The 21,583-nt window shown below is 37.2% G+C and overlaps 1 protein-coding gene across 1 annotated transcript in view; it reads right to left on the bottom strand.

The window, feature by feature from the left end:
- Positions 1 to 21,583, bottom strand: part of LOC126470462 (microtubule-associated protein futsch-like) — a 525,429-nt gene that overhangs the window by 176,465 nt on the left and 327,381 nt on the right. Inside the window, exons 20-24 of the mRNA XM_050098320.1 lie at positions 21,113 to 21,205; positions 19,055 to 19,147; positions 14,465 to 14,557; positions 13,979 to 14,044; positions 4,531 to 4,617 (exon numbers count right to left, since the gene is read on the bottom strand). Coding sequence (XP_049954277.1) covers positions 4,531 to 4,617; positions 13,979 to 14,044; positions 14,465 to 14,557; positions 19,055 to 19,147; positions 21,113 to 21,205 — 432 coding nt within the window. The remainder of the gene's footprint in view (positions 1 to 4,530; positions 4,618 to 13,978; positions 14,045 to 14,464; positions 14,558 to 19,054; positions 19,148 to 21,112; positions 21,206 to 21,583) is intronic.

Below are 21,583 nucleotides of genomic sequence, written 5' to 3' on the forward strand. Positions count from 1 at the left end.
ATATGATATAATATGACCTTTTGTTTCCTCTTTAAGCAATTTCATCTTTTCAGTCACTTGAGAGCCACCTCTTCTCCCTTTCGTCTCTGCATCTTCTTCCATAATCATCTTAGCATCATACTCAACTTTGGACCTTACTACGCTTAAAATTCCAAGAAATGTTTTTTATACACCCTCAAAGGTCCCTATTGTATCTGAACAGTGTAGATGGTGCTCTATAAACAGTTTCTTTTTCAATTTTCTGAAGAATGTGTGTGGATCGTGGCTACTTGAATAGTCTGTTGAATGCATTGTCTTGCAAAGTCCAAACCTTATAGTGAAACACTCCAATGTCATTCCTAGCAATTTCCTTAGTTTTACACAAGTGGGTAGTTTTATGATTACAATATACTTTCCACCCTTTGTTTCTTTTAGTCAGTTTTTCTATTTTCCATTTGGTTTTTATTTCATCCTTATTTGTTGATACCTCTTTTTTGACTCTTCTCCTTTTCTATTTCTTCTACAATATCAGCAAAATCTTCACTTTCAAACATATTTCAACAAACTCATAATTACCATAAGCTGAATGCTCTTTATAACAAGATGTTCGTACTAGAAGAGAAATAACAGCATTATTACAGTGCTGACAATGTGACAGGTGTCCAACAATAAACACAAGTTTGCCAACCACAACTGAATATATCACAAAGCTATCCATTTTTGGGAATTTTCTGAGAATTTTCTTCAGAACTTAAATCGCAGGTTTTCTAATTAATGCTGTGTTGCCCTACATTTAGTATAGCAAAACAGCTGATTTTTGGCACAGAAAATAAATAGCCATGAGATGGAAACAAAATTTCATTTCAGATCATTAAAAGTAGCAGGTTTTGGAAAAAAACCTTGAACTTTTGAGAGTAGTTTAAATAACCATATAGTAAGAACTGATGACAAATGTTCTCACCATTGAATTCACAAGGTGAAAATGCACAGAGTAACATTTATAACCAAGAAATGACCATTCCCAAAAGCAGCAGATTTTGGAAGCAAACTACTTTAACAATGTTAATGGTAGCATGTTTTTCTGTTGAAACATATTTCGTGGATCTGCAGCTTCACATGAGACAACACTGCTATAAGTTGAAAGTTAATTTTTTATTCAAGAAAATTGTACATTCCAAGTCCTACATAATTACCAACAAAGAGTTCATGAAGTATGTTAAAGAACCAGTAAGTGATGATACACATTACCATTAACATAGGGCCTTGAGGCATGAAATTTTTTTAGAACTGTCATTCCTGTAAAAAAGAATTAATCATCCACAGAGGGTTTCAAGAGCCCAGCAATGATATTTTGCTCATCCACGCCTTTCCTATGCTTTCTACAACACAAGGCCTATGTAGATGTGCCAAACAGCATAATACTATCACCACCGTCCTATGTATGTTCAATGGTACATTTGTCAAGACACTCTCCCAGAAGACAATATAGTGTGAAAGTATAATTCACATGCAGTATTGGGTGATTTAGGAGACTAGGCAACTTGTTCCAATTATTTCATGATGCAGTTGCTATGTTTCTGTGGCTACTGCAATTGTACATGATAATCTTGTGCAACAAACGTGGTCAATATACAGTTTTTCTGTTGTGATGCCTTATTTATATTAATGAAAAATTAAAACAGCATGTAAAAATAACTGTTACTCCACAGTTGTACTACACAGTCATTTTTTACTTTAGACATTTATTCAGTCCACTTCACGGCACAGACAAGTCTCTAACACAGACATTCTTGGAATATTCACAGATCTTTCAGTATCCCATCATTTACGTGTATTTGTCCATTTCTAACAGCACTGTACATGCTGGGCTGACACCTTACGGTCACCATTCTTACAGATGTGTACCATGGGTAGATGCAGCCCTGGCCTGCTAGTAACATTACCCCATGGGATCGCGCGTAAACAGCAGACATCAACACAACTCATTGAGCTGTTTTCAAGTAAGCCTCACACAGTCTCCATGGCATTGGGTGGCACAACCCTCACCGATATGTGGTGCACAGATCAGAGTACGCAGCACTGCAGTTGTGGGCACCACTTTCCTAAATGAAATCACCTGCTGACTAAACGCCACTGAAGTATCCATCTGCTGGTGGCTGCTTGGGCCAGTACATGCTCCATGTTCTATACTGGCCGTATCTACAGCCCATCCAGTGAAGTCACCTTTGCCATTGCCATGAGCACCTGCTGTCTGACACTCGCTGCACTTCCATCAGTTGACGAAGTGCAACACATCACAGGACTTCCATTGGCAGCCCTCGAGTGCAACGTGTCACTGGACTTCCATCAGGCACTTTCAGGTGCCACGCTGCACTGGACTTGGGTCTCAGCTGCCCTCAAGCTCAAGGCTGTGGGGCCTTTTGTCTCCATTTCCATGAGCCCCCTATCTGCTTGTCAGCGACTACGCTTTCACGGGTCACGCCATTGAGAGTTTGGATTGACTTTTCAGTTTGTAATCAAGTAGTGTGGACACCACATCCCTTGAAACTGTGCACTGAGTTCTGTTTCACAGTTAATAAACAAACTGTTGTGACAGCTATCTGTATATTTCAGAAGTGTCACCTGTAGCAATGCTCAATTTCAGACACTAAAAATGGATGCTAATGACAAAAGCACTGGAACATCAGAAGTGAGGTGATTTTTTCTTCATACTCATTCTCAGTCACCAGGCCATGATGACAGATTTCTTTGCATTTTTAGCACCTGTAATGCATCTTTGTCTGCCTCCATAGTTTACTGGTCAGCTTAGATGGTTGCCATGCAGAGGGCCTGGGTTCGATTCCCAGTACTGCTACAGTTTTTTCCTTGGTGAGAGGACTGGTAAGTGGGACACTCAGCCTTGTGATATCAAGTGAGGACTTACTTGACTAATTAGTAGTGGTTACACAATATGGAAAGTCTGAAAAATAGCCGGGAGAGTAGTGTGCTAACCACATCCCCATCTAAACTGCATCCGCATGATGCCACAAGGCAGAGGATGACACGGCAGCTGATAGACATCCCTGGAACTCATGACCTGAATGAGGATTGGCTCCGAGCACTACGGGACTTAACTTCTGAGGTCATCAGTCCCCTAGAACTTAGAACTACTTAACCTAACTAACCTAAGGACATCACACACATCCACGCCCAAGGCAGGATTCGAACCTGCGACCGTAGCGGTCGCGCAGCTCCAGACTGTAGCTCCTAGAACTGCTCGGCCATCCCGGCCGGCCCTGAATGAGGAGCTTGTAATGTATCTTTGATACCACATCATGTAACCTTCATGTATCCTGTAAGTACTTAATTCTATGGAACAGAGATGGTGACAGTATTCCACTTTATCAGTGCACATATGGGTAGGGTGAGGAAACCTGTGACATAGTAGGTAGATCTGTCTTATTTAATGTATGGAACCAACTGAAATTCTACACCTGGATGGACAAATATGGGTTTGAACCTCACTGCTCCCCAATGTGTTAATTACTTAACCAATGATTATTACAAAAGTTTGCAATTATAAAAAAGAAAACTTGTTTCAGCCTCAAGATGGTTGTACTGTCATACAACCCTTGATCTTGAATCACTTCATTTGAGAAACAGGATCAAAACACAGATTTAATAATTCTGCTTCTGCTATGGCATTCAGTAGCAGTTAATTTGGTACTGGAAGGAACAGTGGAGATAAAAAATTGTAAATGAAGACAAAAACCTAAAAATAAAAAAAGAGATTGTATGGGACATTGGGAGTAATAGTTGCATATAGGTGAAAGATATAATGAGATGGGGTACAACAGAATCAGAAACAGAAGACGCTTCCCTAGATTCTAGTCTTGTGTGTGGTGTTATGCTGACTGCACTTATTTCATCTTTTATATCTATTTCACTTGAATTCATATCGATTTTTTTAGAGCCTCTGATACTTTGATGTCTTCTCCTTTGCTCTACTCCTTCCTTTATATAACAAATAACATTGTGAAACAAATTTCTATTAGCATGTGCTCTTCTCACAGATTCTGAATATTTCCACCCATTGATGTACAGCATTTTTCAGAGTAAACTAGTAATATACTTGGTTAGATGTCCTATTTAAGACATAATCAAAGAAACTGAATATAACTTATAAATCTCGCTGAACATGCATTACAGTGTAACACAGTGATAGTGATTACTTGAAAGTAAGCTACGAACTGGTATTTAAATATTTTTACACAGGAAAGAAATAATATGCAACATATAGCAGCTAAGTTTAAATACATAGTTCAATGGACTAACACATTACTGGCTCATCTTTAAGATTTAGCTAATTTCTGAGTGATGGATAGTTCAACAACAACAATGCTACATAAAGGGGTCACAGCTCCTATTAAACAAAACCATTCCTGTTATTAGGATTGTTACTTGAAACAACAAAGAAATTGAAAATCAAAGTAAACACAACTTTCAGCAATGCAGCCATGTAACTAACCTCAAAATAAATACATCAATAAATATTATACTAAAAATACTAACCAAGTCATGTTCCTCAGTATCAATACTATCTTCTTCCTTCTCTTCGACTGCAGATATTTCACAATGCTGTACAGGAGATGCATGCCCCTGAAATGCGGAACTTCCTGCAATATCTGACAATGCATTGTTAACTTCTACGCACAGTGCCACTTTTCCTGGCTGTAGAAATACCACATCCCGCACAATAAGAAATTGTTTTAGTTCAAATGGCTCTGAGCACTATGGGACTTAACATCTGTGGTCATCAGTCCCCTAGAACTTAGAACTACTTAAACCCATTGAAACTAAGGACACCACACACATCCATGCCCGAGGCAGGATTCGAACCTGCAACCGTAGCGGTCACGCGGTTCCAGACTGAAGCGCCTAGAACCGCACGGCCACACCGGCTGGCTTTGTTTTAGTAACTGAAATATGTGCTAGTGTACATAGCACCCACAAACAATAAAGTGGAAGGTTTACAAGTTTAAAGATTATTAGAGTGTGCACTATATTAAAAAAAAACACGAAAATTATTTTTTGAGTGGAGAGTTTCATACATTGGAAGTAGCCTTCATCATGAAACAATATTATTTGCGGATGATGCTATTCTACATATTTGTGAACACTATAATAACATTCTTCAGAAGTTCAGGTACAATAATTTTGCTGCCATAACAACCCAAATCAGTTCCTCATACCATAATTATTGATTCCATATCCACTGATAAACTTTTTAAAAATCAGAGAAAGCAGATGGAAATAAGTTATTATTGTTATAGTCGTATTTCCTCCAAAAAACACATGAAGTCAGTCTGCCATTTATCAATGCAATAAGTTCAGATTAAAACCTAGTGCAGAATATTTGCAGTGCACTTTTTATATACCATTGACCTGCAATGGAGCCTCAATACAGCCAATACATGACAAGGAGATATGCACAGAAATCTGTAGCATATTTTTACACACAATGATGAAATAATAATCAAGAAACTTTTCTTCACACAGTTTTAAGTACGGAACTACAGTTGAGACGGCATAAGAAGATCCCCGACAGCTAGCAGTGCTGTTGTCAGCTTCCAACTGTGACTCGCAAACAGCTGGAGTTAGCCTCCTATAGAGCTGCAACAACACTGAGGCATTACCAAAGAGATGTTTACATAATTGAATTATGTGATTGGTTGAGGTGGGAAACCACCACACCCAGGCCTTTCCAACTGTCACGGATCTTCTTAATCTGCCTTGACTACAGCTAACTTCATCAAATTTCACTGCTGCTGAACAAATTATATGAAAACATAAGGGTGAAACCTATTTATGAGAACAGCCCGAATATTAGTTTGAAGACCTCAGTACTTTATTAGGCATAGTCCCCTCAAATTCTTTCAACCTTTGAACAGAATTATCCAGACAGTGTTGAGGGGCATACAGTTTAACATCTGACAATTTACATTTTTCACATATGATACTCACTGACAGAGGTGACAGGAGCAATAACTGAGAGAAAAAAGTTCTTGGACCAACTATGGACCTTTGTATGTGTCTGACACTTACCCACTGATACACACTGTCGTATGTCATACGCAATATTAACTCAGAAACAGCAGTACAGCACTATTTAATAAGCTGGAAATTTATATAGTGAGACAGTGTAGTGAACCTAATATTTCATGTCTTTTGTTGTTAACAAAATACACTTGTTTGCAAGGAACAGCTGTTTACATAAAGACAAAGCTCAGTAGCTGCGGAGTATATTAAAGTGTTTCATTCAGAAAAGTAGACATTATTCTTAAGCATACATTTTCAGTTTCCAGGAGAACTGAAAACAGTCAGTAGTAATCGACATATTTTGAAGTTTAGTTTCACAGCTTTTTCCTTAACAAACTCCTACTCTGCAAAGATATCCAAGATTCATAAAACTGTAATTAGGATCACCATGGCTCAGTGATTAAATGGTTTAGGTGTCAGGCTACAAATATAAAGTTCTGAGGTTCAAACTCCAGTGAATCTCACAATGTTTTTATGTCATTTTTCAGTTATTTCACCTCTGGAAATGATTTGTATACACAGAATAGTAAAGAGCTTCACAGTTCAAACCCCACATTAAACTGCAGCTCCCCATATCATTGATTGGGTAAGGAAGAATGCAAGGATATACCACCTCCAATACAAACATGCCTAGTAAATTACTGTGCAGTTTAAACCAAGCATCGGGTTGATGACACATTTAACTTTCTTTAATAGGCTTAGTCACTTGGGGTTTAGGTAAAACTATTCTTAAAATGATGTCTCATGACAGGGAGGCCAATCCATCGTGATGTGAAAGAGGGAAGGAAATTTAGGATTTAACATCCTATTGAAAAATGAGGTCATTAGATAACGAGTATGAGCTCCAGTTGGGGAAAATTGGGTTGGAAATCGGCCGTGCCATTTTCGAAGGAACCATCCCTGCCTTAAGTGATTTAGGGAATCTACGAAACACCTCAATCTGAATGTGTACAGATACACTGTTCTCATTTTTAAATTTATTTAATCATTATTAAATTTATTTATTCTTCACTTAGTTTAATGATGTGTTTTATGACTGAGTGTGTATGATGCACTGGTATCCCAAAATAACATACAAAATAAAACGAAAGGACTGTCAATGCCACATATCAGATAAAAACTAGATTTTAGTGCAATGTGTAATTTATAAACTATATCTAACTTTCACATTCAACAGTTATTAATTAGTGGAAATAGGTGGTCATCTGTATAAATTTTCTCTGTTGAATAACCAGGTTCGATTCCGGCCGAGTTGGGGGTTTTCTCTGCCCGGGGACTGGGCGTTTGTGTTGTCCTCATCATTTCATCATCATCCTCATCATTCATGACAGTGACTACATTGGACTGTGAAAAAAAATTGGACTATGAAAAAATTGGGACTTTGTACAGGCACTGATGAGCGCGCAATTACGTGCCCCACAAACCTAACATCATCATCATCTGTTGAATAATATTCTACATTAATCAATTACCAGCAGCTGCATGGCAAAATATCCAGTAAATCTAAAACTGAAATTTTATTTCCTACTGAAGACACATTTTTGATATATATGGATCCTTGTCTATACTGACAAAATCCAGCAATAGGATGACTGCTACAACAGCTGGCTACTGCTCTTAATTTCATGAGGATAACATCAGGCAAGAACAGATATCTCTCCCACATAGATAGCTGGCTTGGTGTTGTATTGGATTAGAATTATGTATAGGATGCTTTTTAAAGTTTGTAAATTATCACTGCACAGAGTTTGGGCATCTCTACCTCTATGACTGGGCTCACTAACCAACTGGAAACCGCACAGATTGAACAAAATACTATGAACAACCACTTAACATGGTACAGGTCACTTATGATATCAAAAATAGGCTGAATGCTCAGCGATACAGCTAAGTATACATGCTAAATGATGGTTGTACAATTCCTCACAAAGAAACACTTTAATATCCTTGAGATGCTGCATGATAGTACTGATCCCTTAATGGTTTTTCCAGCGCAGATCACTTGCTGGGAAACTGCCTGGGCCACTGAATGAAAACAAACAGTTTCACAGGTACTTTTCCTTTCAATGCGGCCATAGGAACCACAGTAAGCACTGCACAACACACTTTTTGCCCTCTGCATGAAGATAGGTGATTATTGACAACTGTCATATGCTGAATTCATATTTCATTTTCAGTTTTTCTCCATCATGTACAGTTTCCTCTGGATATTGATTTCTTTTCTCTGTTATAGAAATATTCTTTAATTTAATTGGAATAAGTTTCAATTCACATGCAACTCAGTACCTTTCTTCTCTATTTTATTCTTATCTCTGTGTCTGTCCATCTTGTGTTAGCTATCATAAAAGGAGTCACAATTTTGCCTTGTGCTACCACACGGTGAGTTTTCATGCAGTTTTGACAAAAGAGTATTGGTGCTGTATTGTAATGGCAGTCACTATTGTATCGCATTTTGTGCATATGTCAAGAGTAAGATATATGAGTATATTCTGTCAGAAACTTCTGGACAAAATATCTAGATATGTGTAAATAACCTCAATATGTTTGTTACACATGTGGGGAATATAGAGTGAAGAGCCAAAGGTATAACTTACTCATGCAGTTAAGAAGGTGTACTACAGTAAAAACTCATTTTTATGTTGCCGCATTTTACATTTTCCTCTTTTTTTATATTAATTTTTGTCGGTGCCAACAGAAGTCCTATTCTCTCAATAAAATGCTTTCCCATCATTAATGATTCCATGTTACATTTCCCACATTTTAAGTTTCCTTTGACATCTCTCTGTTCCACTCGCAGATCACGCGAGGGAAAAATGACTGTCTGAATACCTCAGTACAATCACTAATTTCCCTATTTCCCTTATCTTTGAATGGTGATCATTGCACAATTTGAAAGTTGGTGGTAATAATATATGCTTTACATCCTCAGTGAAAATCGGATTTTGGAATTTAGTGAGCAGCCCCTTACGTTTAGCATGTTGTATGTGTCCCACTTCAAACTTTCTATGAGATTTGTAATGTTCTCGAGATGGCTAAATGTACCAGTCACAAATCTTGCTGCTCTTCTTTGGACCTTCTCAATCTCTTGAATCAGACCCAACTGGTAAGGGTCCCATACAGACGAGCAATACTGCTTGGAGCAAAGCAGAAAATGCAGACTATACACAAAGTTATTGATCATGTAATGTAGTGTGGTAAAAAAGATTTTCATTGTCAGCGTGTTGAGTCAAGGCTGCCAGTGTCACAGGTTAGCAATGTTTGGAAGGGTGGGAAAGTGTGCTAAGTCACTGCCTTAATGACACTCACGACTTGATGATAGTGACTCTAGTAGGAACTTTTCTTCTGCTCCATGTGTTGCATTACAAGAGCTTCAATTTAATTTCACAATCCTTTACACACATAAACACTGCTTTTGAAGATGGCTGTCTCTATAATAGGCTTTCACAAACTGTCGTTACCTCTGCATGAAATATGCTAATCTGTACTATGCTGGCAGTCTTAGGTTGGTATGACTTGATGTCAGACGTACACATTCCTCCTCAAGATACCCCATAACATGACGACAGTGTCTGTCCATTTTCTCACCCACGACATACCCGAGCCAAGTGACCTCCTTGTTGGCAATAAGCTGTAGATTTCCTGCCAACTGTTCTCCATTTATGAAAACTGCCAACTTTAGTGTTTTACACAATACTGTGTTTCAAGTTTTATTTACTTCATTTTACAATGATTATCAACAATACGTCTCACATTAGAACACGAATATCATTTTAATTTACACCATTGGACACAATTGGAATGAAGAGGGAAACCCAAAACCCACGTACGTGTGTGTGTGTGTGTGTGTGTGTGTGTGTGTGTGTGTGTGTGTGTGTGTGTGTCAGCACTTGACCACTGCTTTTGTGACTGATGCTTTGTATAGTGTGGAGAGACAAGCAGAGCTAACTGCTGTTATAAGGAAACAAAAACAACTTCTTCAGATATTTTAAATAGACAAAATTTAAATTGTTTTAATTTAATATTTTGAATGACATAAAGAGAATGACAGTACGAGCAATTTACTCATTTTCATTTGTTGTATTTCCATGCTTCCCTGTACTTTATACTTTCCTACATTTTACTGTTTTTTGGGTCAGTCCACCAAAAAGTGTTAAAATAGGGTTTTGGCTGCACAGTTGGGGACCAAGGTAAGGCCTCTCCTCCTTATCTTTGTTGTGGCACATGTGCAAGCAACTTGTGTTAGTCGTTGCAGGGTTCTTGAACATCAGTGTCATTTATGGTAACAAAACATGCTGCAAACAGAAGACAATGACTGCTACTTTTGCTTGACCAAGGTGAAAGTGTAAACTGCAAAATCAAAACTATATACAAACCTGCCCTCAGCCATGAAGACAGTTCCTCATGATGCTTCTCCATCTCCTATGCCACCAAGTGATTGGACCATTGATGAACAAAGTATAGAGATGTTATCCGATAGCAGTGGGAACAAAACAGCAGCAGCAACCAGTGTAACACATGTTGTTCCAGATCAAGAGTATTTGCCACCACAATCAACATCACCACATCACATTATACCGGGAGAACTTAATGAACTCTGTTGGGACTTGACTCTGTCATAGGCACAACCTGAGTTACTGACTTCGTGACTACAAGGATGGAATTTGCTCATTCAGAGAGTTAAAGTGACTTCATATAGTAGGTGTCAGAATGTGTTTGAAACAACCTTTTCCTTTTCCTCCAATGGGTTTTTGTACAGCAGTGACATCAGCCATTTGTTTGGAACACTGTGTCACATTCACAACCCTAAAGAATGGAGACACTTTACTGATTCCTCAAGATCAAATTTAAAGGCAGTCCTCCTCCATAATAGTAAGAAATATCTCTCAGTTCCAGTCCGATACTCGATTAACATGAAAGAGACTTATGAAACTTTGCGAGTTTTACTCAGTTACTTATACTATGATATGTATAACTGGAAATTGTGTGCAGATCTGAAAGTAACAGGATTATCAACTGGTATGCAACCAGGTTATATGAAGTACTGTTGCTTTCTGTGCGAGTGGAGCAGCCACAGCAACAAAGAACATTACTTATGTAAAGAGCAGGCTAAGTGAAACGTCTACATTCCGGGTAAAAGGAGTATGTCATATAAATCGTTAGTAAACTCTGAAGATGTATATCTCCTACATCTGTATATTAAAATGTGGTTAACACAGACATTTGCGATGACGCTGGACAGAGAAGGGGAAGCTTTTGCAAATATGGGAAGAAAGATTCCCCACTAAAAGCAATGAAAAGATTAAAGAGGGAGTATTTTTTAGCCACCAAGTACGACAGCTTATGCGAGATACAGATTTTGCCAACTCATTAAGTGAGACTGAAAAAGGTACACGGAATGCCTTCAAGTCAGTGCGTATGCAATTTATTGGAAACCACAAATCTGATGACTATAAAGAGATTGTGAATAACATGATCACCTGTTTCCAACATATGAAGTGCCATACGGCACCAAAATTACATTTGCTTGATTTTCATCTGGACTTTGTCCACCTCAAACTTTGGGGGATATAAGCGATGAACATGGGGAATGCCTTCAACAAGACATTGCAGTAATGGAAAAGTGGTTTGTACGGTGGTGGAACTGCAGCATGTTAGCAGATTATTGTCATTCCTTATTTGCCATAACCACAAAAAGAGAAAAACCATAATTTTATTCAAAGGGAAGACCACAAGTTAAAATGACTTTAACAGTGAAACCACAATATGACCACTGTACAGTATCCATTATTCACCAGAGTGGGTTGAAGATATTTTCCCTTGCATTTTCATTACATCAAGATTCTACGATAAGAAACAGCGTAAAAGTAGACTTCGGACAACAAATTATAGTTTTTTTTTTCTTTAAATAGCACTTCTGCAATGAAAGTTTTATTTATACAGGGTTTGTTACACTGCTTTCATATACGCAGTATTCTTTTAACTTACATCAGGGTCAGGAGAAAGTTTCTCAGAAAGTATCTTGTTATAGCTTATAGGTAACAATTTTCTGTAACTAGAGAAATGACTATCTCAAGTAAACAATGCAAAAGTAGTGTTTTCAGTAATTTAATGTGAAAGCATCATTTTTTTGTAAAATGTAAACAGATTTGTCAGTTTTACCATTCCCATGTAAACATGTCATAAATATGTGGGCATAAGTTTAATAATCTTGATAACTGAAAGGTATTTTAATAGTCTGATTGGATCCTGATTTTGTCTTCAATGTTGATTTTCTAGTACAACCTAAAAATGACTTAACTTCCCACACAAATAAATGATGGCTTACATGTGACATCAGTCAAAATTAACCCATTTCCAATTAACTCCACTACAGTAACAGTTTTAAATGCTATGTCACATTTTCTGCCGCTTTTGCATGAACCAGAAATAATGTATTTTCAAGAGATCTCTAGTGTGCTGTATCAATTAAAATGTATTTTTTCGTAATACGCAAGAAAAACCACATTGGCATTTGAACCTATTTCTACACTGTAGAAAATTCAAGCCTCTAACAACAAATGTTTCTATCTGTTAGCACAGCATGGCTCATAATGCAAAAGGCATATGGAACATATTAAGTAATGACTAATGACGTAATAAAACTAAAAATCAGTGTATATATACCATATGTGATCAAAGTATCTGGACACCACCACAAACATACATTTTTCATATTAGGTGCATTGTGTTGCCACCTACTGCCAAGTAGTCCATATCAGCGACCTCAGTAGTCATTAGATATTGTGAGAAAGCAGAATGGGGCACTCCGTGGAACTCATGGACTTCGAATGTGGTCAGGTGATTGGGTGTCACTTTTGTCATAAATCTTTGTGAAAGATTTCCACACTCCTGAACAACCCTAGGTCCACTGTTTCCAATGTGATAGTGAAGTGTAAACATGAAGGGACATGTACAGCAAAAAAACATATAGGCCGACCTCGTCTGTTGACTGACAGAAACCGCTGACCGTTGAAGAGATTCGTAATGTGTAACAGGCAGGCATTTATCCAGACCATCACACAGGAATTCCAAACTGCATCAAGATCCACTGCAAGTACTATGACAGTTAGGTGGGAAGTGAGAAAACTTGGATTTCATGGTCGAGCGGCTGCTCATAAGCCACAGATCACACTGGTAAATTCCAAATGACGGCTTGCATGGTGTGAGGAGCGTAAACCTTGGACAATTGAACTGTGGAAAAATGTTGCGTGGAGTGATGAATCATGGTACACAACGTGGCAATCTGATGGCAGGGTGTGGGTATGGCGAATGCTCTGCGAACATAATCTGCCAGTGTGTGTAGTGCCAACAGTAAAATTCAGAGGTGGTAGGGTTATGGTGATGTCGTGTCGTGGGATTGCACCCCTTGTTTTTTTGCATGCCACTATCACAGCACAGGCCTACATTGATGTTTTAAGCATGTTCTTGTTTCCCACTGTTGAAGAGCAATTCGAGGATGGCGATTGCATCTTTCAACATGATCGAGCAACTGTTCATGATGCACAGCCTGTGGCACAGTGGTTACACAACATAAAGTCCGTGTAATGGGCTGGCATGCACAGAGTCATTACCTGATTCCTATAGAACACCTCTGGGATGTTTTGGAACAACGACTTCGTGCCAAGCCTCACTGACTGACATTTATACCTCTCCTCAGTGCAGCACTCCATGGAGAATGGGTTGCCATTCCCCATGAAACTTTCCAGCACCTGATTGAACATATGTCTGTGAGAGTGGAAGCTGTCATCAAGGCTGAGGGTGGGCCAACAGCATACTGCATTCCAGCATTACCAATGGAGGGTGCCAGGGACTTGTAAGTCATTTTCAGCCAGGTGTTCGGATACTTTTGATCACATAGTGTATATATATCTTGAATTCTTACCGAGTCATCTGGATCTACTGTGTAGTCTACTATTGTTTCTTCTTTCACAAAGGAAGTCTCAGATTCCTGAAATGGGGTATATCAATTAGTCTTCAACATTGTTTTATGTTTAGTGGTGTTAACCTTAGAATAAAGGATCATTGTTCAGATTACAGATTTGTTATGATTTTGAACTACTATGATGTCTATTAGAGCTACCTATAACCTGTAAACAGAGCACTGTTTCAAAACCATTCTTCACAGCAAAATATGAATTAAACTCCCCTCCCCTTTTTCAAAAGGTTTACAGGTGTTAAGTAAAGTAACTACTACACCACTAAGCTTCAAATGATTGTATAATGATTGAACATTTCATTGTTTCAGCTTATTTCCATAAAAACCTTAGTATAATATGTTATTTTAACAACAGATCTCACACCTCCACATTTTTGCACAATGTAAGAGAACAGCAACTGCTTTCACAATCCAAACATAAAATATACTTACATCGTCCTTCACACTGTCTAGAGCAGCAGTTACCCCTTGGTTTCCTTCAGTATCAGTATCCGAAGCACTAACTACAGCTGGACAATCACTGTTCTGAAACCAAGAAATACTTATTTTCATGAAATATACTAAAAGCATAATAGCAATTTGTGGGGTACTGTAAAGCCTCATTTAGCACACTTCCACATGTAATGACAAGGATTAAAATCTTACTGATTTGCTAGCACTTCACTTTATACTACAACAGAGCATGTTCCACATGTATCAACATTCTTAGTGTAATATGACCACTCCACACTTTTCTTTGGATTTTAAGTGACATATTACTTGAATCGATTTTCATAATAAAGTTGAACAACTACTTTTTCTTCTACTTCCTCATCTCTTCTTTACTTTCCATTTTACGCTGTGTATTACAAGCTACGATTCCCATATTTTCCTCAGTCTTCCCGGATCTCATTTTCCTTTTGGTTCCTATTTCTTTATTTTTACAGGCAATTTTTCATTATCCATTGTTTGTAGATGTTCCATTCAACTTCTATTTTCTTCTGACTCTTCTTCTACAGTGCATACATTTAGTTCATTTCTGATTATATCATCATTCTTTTTGGGGTTCTATACTTAAATCTGGAAAAGCAGAATCCTTATAGGATCACTTTGTGCAGATGACACTACCTTTACAATACCAAGAAGGACTTAGACAAATTAAAATCACAAAGTGAAGAACAATTACGAGCATTTAATGACTGGTTTGAAATCAATGAGTGAAGAATCAAACCTGACAAAACAATAAGTATTCTATTCAGTCTATGTAATATAGAAAGAGATACTAAATCAGCAGAGCTCCTTGGTATTCACCTTGGTTCAAGATTAACTTGGGAGACACATTCAAATTTTATATACACAAAAACAGCAAGGGTCATTTTTGTATTGGGTAAACTTAAAACTTATGTTAGTGATAATATTACACTTACTTCATATCGTGCATTCTTCCACTGTTTATTATACATGAAAGAAAAAGGTACCCTCAGAAAATAAATTCACCTACATGAGGTATGACAAAGAAAACATACACCTGCAACTAGACATCACATGGGATGTGTATGCGAACAAGGAACAAAAAAATTTCCCGGATTTCTCAGTTAAAAATACTCTTTTTCCCAGGTGAAAACACACATTTTCCCCAGGTGAAAACACACATTTTCCCCAGGTGAAAATACACTTTCTTTGTGTTAAGTGACAGCATACTTTCCCTCAGACATGTGAAACTTATATATCCTTTAAAAGGTAAAGGTTTTATACACAAGTGTAGAACTTTCCACATTTTAGGAACTGAAACCCAGTAAAAAAAAAAAAAAAAATAATGCATTTTGGCGAGATCTTTGATGTGCAGCAACATGTACACTGCATATTTTCACATTACAAAAGTATAAATACAAATTTCATCAAACTCAGTGGGCTAGTTTTCGAAACACTGAAATTGAGATTGTGATGCACTTCTGTCAGCCAATCATAGCTTATGTCACCTTATCCCACCAGCAAATGACAGCAGATATTCAGAGCATATGGCACATTATGTTGTCAGCTAATACCAACATCACTATTAAGTAGTGTGAACACACAAATAGGAAAAGTTCATGGCTTAAATCAATATACATACAGTACAGGGAAAAAAGCTAAGCTTTCACATATAATACTGTTTTTTTTCATGTCTTATCCTTTACCTTTACAATGTATTAAACACAAATGTGCCAGTAAAATTTTAAATGATGACATAAATGTCTGGTCTTTTAGGCTGAAATATTTTTTAAGTGACTGGTCCTCAAAGTGTCAAGTTTTGAATGAAAGTCAAATGCTCTGTCATTTAAGAAATTCATCGCACAATCTTACATGTAACATAATTCATCTTGGCTAAAAGAAAATTTGTTTTGAAAGTAACACTTCTCAGATCACCACTCACAATATTTTCCCCACAACCTGTTAGAAATAGGTTGGTTTGAGCAGTTGCCAAAGAGCACCAGATGACAGGCATTGCTGCATATGCACAGCTAAAATTACGCAGGCAGCCTGTGTTTTGTGCTTGTTCTGCTCATACACCTTTCGCCGATTTCTGTTTGGAATTCCATGTCTATCACATCACCACGTGCAGCAGTGGGGCATGATGTTCGAAGAGGAAATACAGAATATTGCACTAAGGACAATTGTTTTATCACATCCTATCCAAATAAGGAATGCAAAATTACAAAGCAGTTCTTGGAACTAGACTCAACAATTCAAAGTACCCTAATATTTTGCTATATGGTAACTTTAACATAGTTTTTTATCCATAGTGTTTTTAATCAAATTTATGTGCACACATACTTGCAAAATGCTAGAAAGAAGGAATGCAAATTTCTTGCAAAAATAAAATACATAAATAACAACAGTTGTTTCTATACACTGGAACTAAGAACAACGAGCTTTTCATGACCTTTTCAAACTGTATAAAAATTAACTAGGTTACCTGTAAAGCCAAGAAACTATAAATTGGCAGAACTAGGTTACTTGTGAAGCCAAGAAACTGTACAATTGGCAGTTTATACTCTACTCCAGGAGTAAATATAAAGCCTTGTGAGGAGTTATGATGATACAACATGGTGTGCTCCCAGTCTATAATTTATTGAAGAATGGCAAGCATTCTGTAAATTTAAGATGTAAACAACACAAATTAAGAAATAACGAGCCTAGAGGAGGTACCAAGCAAGTTTTGAAACATGTCTTGTGATCAAAAACCATTGTGTTTCACGGAAGGCAGATATGTCAAATACTACTAAGGTTTTTTTCAGTGTGGTTTTCCAGTAGCCAATTTTCTTGGCATACCAGTAATCTAGTGTCTCATTTTGGTACTTTATTATGGCATAATGCTTTACAAGCAAGAAGATGAAAATACGTACTTGAAATTCAGCGAACAGTTGAAGTTAGCTAATAGTGTGGAATGAAACACTTCACTTCAAACAAATTTACTGCCTCCGTGGAAAAGATTAATAAAAGCCAAATTTCTCTAGCAAACTGACAAAAATAACTTCATTGCTCTGCAAGCAATTAATGTTTGATTGCCAGAAATGTGGAAATAAGATGAAACCATAAAACTGGAACTAATACCATATTTTAGCCTTCTGTAATTATGTGAATGTATTTTAATTCATTTGATAGCTCCCATCCACAGAAATCCATTTACTTTCATCTGGCATGAGAGTTGTAAACAAAGAGAGAACAGCAAAATCATAAAATCTAAACACAGGTTACGTGAAGACGACTCCCCACTGCAACTGATTGCTCCATGAATGCGAGAATCTGGAAGTTCGGGTGCACCAGAAAAAATTTTCCGGGTAGCATCCGGCTGCTTGCAGCTACTGCTTACGCATTTAACAGCCACACTTCAAGTAGCAAGAAGCAGGAGGCAGCCCTACTCATACACAACTTCAACTCAGCGCGGGAGCATGAACCCGATGGCAACTGCTCAAATAAACCTAATTCAAACAGTTGTGACGCCACGTTCATTGAAAGCAGTTTGTTGTTACAAAGTATTGCATAGTCTTCGTCCCAAAGCTTTTGACACATTTTGCTGTCAGCAGATGCTTGTGTGTGCACTGTTTTGTTGTTGTAAATGGCACATTTTCTTTGCAATTTAAGTTTTATATTGATGTTTTCTCCTGTTTATGTTTTTTTGCTGCAGTATTATTCTGCAGTAGCACACTAAATTAAAATTCTTTGTTACAGTATCAATTCTTATCAGTCAAAATTACAAAAAAATGTAACTCAAAACTAAAACAATGAAAAATTCCTGGAATTCTAAAAAATTGCTGGATTTTTTCCCTATTTTCTTCTGGATGAAAAACTTCCCGGGTCTTTCCTGGATTTCCCAATTGTCCTGGAGTGTATACACCCTGACCGGAAGAGAATTAACATCTACCAGTATTTGGCAGTTAAGTTTTTTGATTCATTAACTTTACAGGCATATGATGTGTTACACTGTCTGCTTTTAAAAATATTACAAAGAAATGGCTAAAAGAAAGCTTTTTATACTCTTGAAGATTTTATACCTGCTGTAAAGATCATCTTATCTACTGACACTTGTTTGTGAGAATCTGACAATCCTGTAGACCTGAATTGCAAATATTTTAACCAAACATGGTGCAGGTCACATTCTTTGTATAAAGTCTCCATGTATTTCCTACATATTTGTTTTTATGTACTGTAACTAATGTATTTCTGTATGTCAAAATCAAGAACATTGTAAAATGTTTAAAGATGTAATAAAACGATTTTATTTTATTTGATTGGACTCGATTTGTTATCCGTCTGTCTGTCTGTCTGTCCATCCAACTGTTAAGACCTCTTTTCCTCAGGAACAGGTAAAGGTATCAAGTTCAAATTTATGAAACATACCAAGGGCTATAGTCTCCTGGTAGTGTGAAAACTTTAAACTTCTGAGTCAAAGCAATCAACAGATACAGCCATTTATGTCAACATACATCTCATACCTGTATTTTTTGTATACTGTAGTAGAAAAGAAACTGCTTTACCAATCCAGACATGAAATATACTTACTTCATCCTTCACAATGTCTACATCATCAGATATCTCTTGGTTTCCTTCAGTAACATTATTTGAAGCACTAACTGTGGTTGGACAACCAGATATCTGAAACAAAAAAATAATGATTTGCATGAAATGCACTGAAAAAAAAAGACAATTTGTGATGTAATGTTCAGTTACATTTAATGCACTTCTATGTACAATGACACAGATTAAAATCTTAATACACATAAATCACTGCTAGCATTCTCTTAATAATACAATGGAGCACGTACATGTTTCAACATTCTTAGTGGTATATGACCACTGCATACTTTTCTTTGGACTTAATGTGACACACACTTCTTGAATGTCTATTTATTATAAAATTGAACTACTACAACATTTTCTTCTACTTCCTCTTCTCTTCTTCACTTCCCATTTTAGGTTATCACAAATAGGTATGGTTCTCATCTTTTCCTCAGTTTCCCAGGGTCTTGTTTTCATTCTGGTTCATATTTCTTTATTTTTACTGGTAATGCTTCATTATTCATTCTTTGTAGATGTTCCATTCACCTTCACCTATTTTCTTCTAACTCCTCTTTTAAATTCCATATGTTTAGTTAATTTCTGATAAAACCATATCTTTTTTTTTTTCCTGTGCCATAGGCGGTAAAAGTGGAACCCTTGTGAGAGCACATCACTTTGTTTTCTCTCACTGTCCATACAACTGTTTAAGACCCCTTATTCACACAAACAGGTAAAAGTCTCAATTTCAAATTATGTCACGTACAAAAATGTATGGTCCATTGGTGCTGTGACAATTTTAAGTTTCTAAGTCAATGTAATCAAAAGAAATAGCCATATATGTCAAGATACGAGGTCTGTTCAAAAAATTCCAGAACTTAATCCACAAAATTTTTCTTCACTTACTTTGTATTTATTGTGCATGGTCTGCTTTGAAATACTCTCCTCCACAATTGATACACCACTTCCACCTCCAGAAGCAGTCTTGGTACACCTCTTGCTGGTTTGGGTGAAGTGCAGTCTGCAAATTTTCCTTTATCTTGTCTGTAGTTGCAAATCTTTGTCCTTTAAATAGGGTTTTCAAATTTGGAAATGTAAAAGTCCACAGGGGCAAGGTATGGAGAGTACGGAGGATGAGGCAGCACAATGATTTCATTTTTTGTGCAATAGTCACTCATGACTCATGAGCTGTGGGATGTACTTTGCGCCAACACAATGCATTCCAAGATGCTGTGTCAGGATTTCATGACATGTTCCAACCGAAATGTTACATTCTGCAATCTCTCGGACAGTCAATCTTCAATTGGCTTTGTCCGCAGCTCGTGGTCATGCGGTAGCGTTCTCGCTTCCCGCGCCTGGGTTCCAGGGTTCGATTCCCGGCGGGGTCAGGGATTTTCTCTGCCTCGTGATGACTGGGTGGTGTGTGATGTCCTTAGGTTAGTTAGGTTTAAGTAGTTCTAAGTTCTAGGGGACTGATGACCATAGATGTTAAGTCCCATAGTGCTCAGAGCCATTTGAATCAATTTTTTTTTTTTTTTTTTCAATTGGCTTGCACAAATTTGTTGACATTCCTGACATGAGCATCATCTGTAGACATTGAAGAGTGTCCTGAATAAGAGTCTTTTTAACTTCCATCCAGCAAATTGTAAACCATGTGAACCTTTCATAATACCGAATATGACTTGAGCACTCATCTCTTTAGGCTTCCTGCATCATCTGGTGTGTCTCTGTAAAGGTTTTCTAGAGTTTCAAGCAAAAGTTAATGCACTTCTGTACCTCAGTTAGTAAAAACAGAACCCTTATAGAATCACTTCATTGTCTGTCTACCCATCTGCCCATCCGTCTGCTACCACCCATTCTTCTCAGGAACAGGTAAAGGTATCAAGTTCAAATTTATGTCAAACACGTGAATAATCCCTTGGTGGTGTGAAAAATATAAGCTTGTAACTCATTACAATCAAACGATATGGCCATTTACGTCAACATATATCTGACACATGTATGTTCTTGCATATTGTAATATAAAAACAACCGCTTTTCCAATTTAACATAAAATATACTTACTTGCTCCTGCACACTGTCGATAGCAGCATTCACCCGCTGGTTTCCTTCAGTATCATTGTTTGAAACAATAACAGCAGTTGGACAACCAGAGCTCTGAAACAAAAGAGCACCGATTTTCCTGAAATCCACCGAGAAACTGAAGACGATTTGTGAAGTATTACATAGCCACATCTAACACATGTCTACATATATTACAAGGATTAGAATTATAATTCATACTAATCACTGTGAGCCATCCTCTTTATAATACAATAGAGTATGTTCCACTTGTATCAATACTCTTATTGTTGTACAATCACTCCACGCTTTCCTTGGACCTTATGTGACACATGCTTCTTGAATTTATTTTTATTATAAACTTCGGTCCATATCAAGTATTTGTCCAGCCCACCCTTCTCAACTGCATATTATAATAAAATGCATTTAGCATGCAGCAACCGAATCCAAACACCTCAACGTACATTAAGAGGT

Source organism: Schistocerca serialis, chromosome 3 (genome assembly GCF_023864345.2).
Source record: "Schistocerca serialis cubense isolate TAMUIC-IGC-003099 chromosome 3, iqSchSeri2.2, whole genome shotgun sequence".
NCBI classification, from domain to species: Eukaryota; Metazoa; Arthropoda; class Insecta; order Orthoptera; family Acrididae; genus Schistocerca; species Schistocerca serialis.